This window comes from Nematolebias whitei, chromosome 6, assembly GCF_014905685.2.
Source record: "Nematolebias whitei isolate Nwh7 chromosome 6, NemWhi1, whole genome shotgun sequence".
Lineage (NCBI taxonomy): Eukaryota > Metazoa > Chordata > Actinopteri > Cyprinodontiformes > Rivulidae > Nematolebias > Nematolebias whitei.
This window is the reverse complement of record NC_056503.1, coordinates 12,627,548-12,628,558: the sequence shown is the minus strand read 5'-3', so window position 1 is coordinate 12,628,558 and position 1,011 is coordinate 12,627,548. Positions and strand designations below refer to the sequence as shown.

The 1,011-nt window shown below is 46.9% G+C and overlaps 1 protein-coding gene across 1 annotated transcript in view; it reads right to left on the bottom strand.

Moving 5' to 3' along the window:
• The window catches only part of bcl7bb (BAF chromatin remodeling complex subunit BCL7B b), a 4,198-nt gene extending 3,425 nt beyond the window's left edge, over nt 1–773 (bottom strand). Inside the window, exon 1 of the mRNA XM_037677392.1 lies at nt 623–773. Coding sequence (XP_037533320.1) covers nt 623–735 — 113 coding nt within the window. The 5' untranslated portion in view covers nt 736–773. The remainder of the gene's footprint in view (nt 1–622) is intronic.
• Between the last annotated feature and the right edge of the window lie 238 nt (nt 774–1,011).

Here is a 1,011-nt window from a genome sequence, read left to right as displayed (position 1 = left end):
CTGTGTCATCTTCCTGTTTGTCTGAAGGTGATTATTATTGGATGCAGAGCATTGTGTGGGGCTGCTGCTGCTTGTTGTGGGCTCATCAGCCTCACATCATTTGCAGTTCAAGTCGGACCAGAGATATTCTGTTATTCACGTCTTAGAACTGTTGAACAGATTATGATGCACTGTAATCTATATCAGATTAGATCTAAAACAAGCAGCATATATGCCTGCATCATGGGACTGAGCCTTCAGACACCTATCATTGCGCACTGCTATTCGTAATAAGCCGTGCAGCACATGCTTCCCTTTTTGTTCGTTTTCTCTCTCGTGAGCGGAGATAAAAGCTGGTAATGTTTGTCATTACGCTCGTTAAATATATGTAGACATCTGTAACGTAGCACGTCAGCCCACCGCATGTCAGGCTGCCGGAGCCATATTGACAGATCTCAGCGGAAAAAACTCTCCTGGTCCCGCCCCGCCTCTCCCCTACGACGGCTCTGATTGGTCGACGGCGCCGTCAATCATCTAACTTTTCCGACTGAAGTTTGTTGAGCGACGCAGCAGAATAGAGCAAATGTCCTCTAAAACCTTCGAGCCCCCAGCCCAGGCTGACCCCCCCACAAGGCTTACATACCATTTGCGGACTTTCTCGATGGCTGCCAGAACCTTTTTAATGTCGTCTTTAGCCCGACTTCGGGTTTCAGCGCGGCCTGAACGTCCCGACATCTTGACGCTGTTATGATTCATGCACAGATCTGAAAACTTCAAGCCCCAGTCGTCTTCACCGCGATAATCTCGCGAGACTTCCGGATCCGAGTTTCCTGCTTTGGCTCCATGCTTTACCTTCATGGCAGGCTGGGCACAATCATTAGGGTTATTAGCTAGTTATTAGCTTTTTGAAATGTTTAGCCTTTTCTGCCATTTTTTCCTCATTGAGCTCATTTTCCATCCTTCACATCTTTAGATCTTTTTACAACCTTTTACTGCGCCTTTCACATTTTGTTCTGGTTCAGCTTCTTTCAG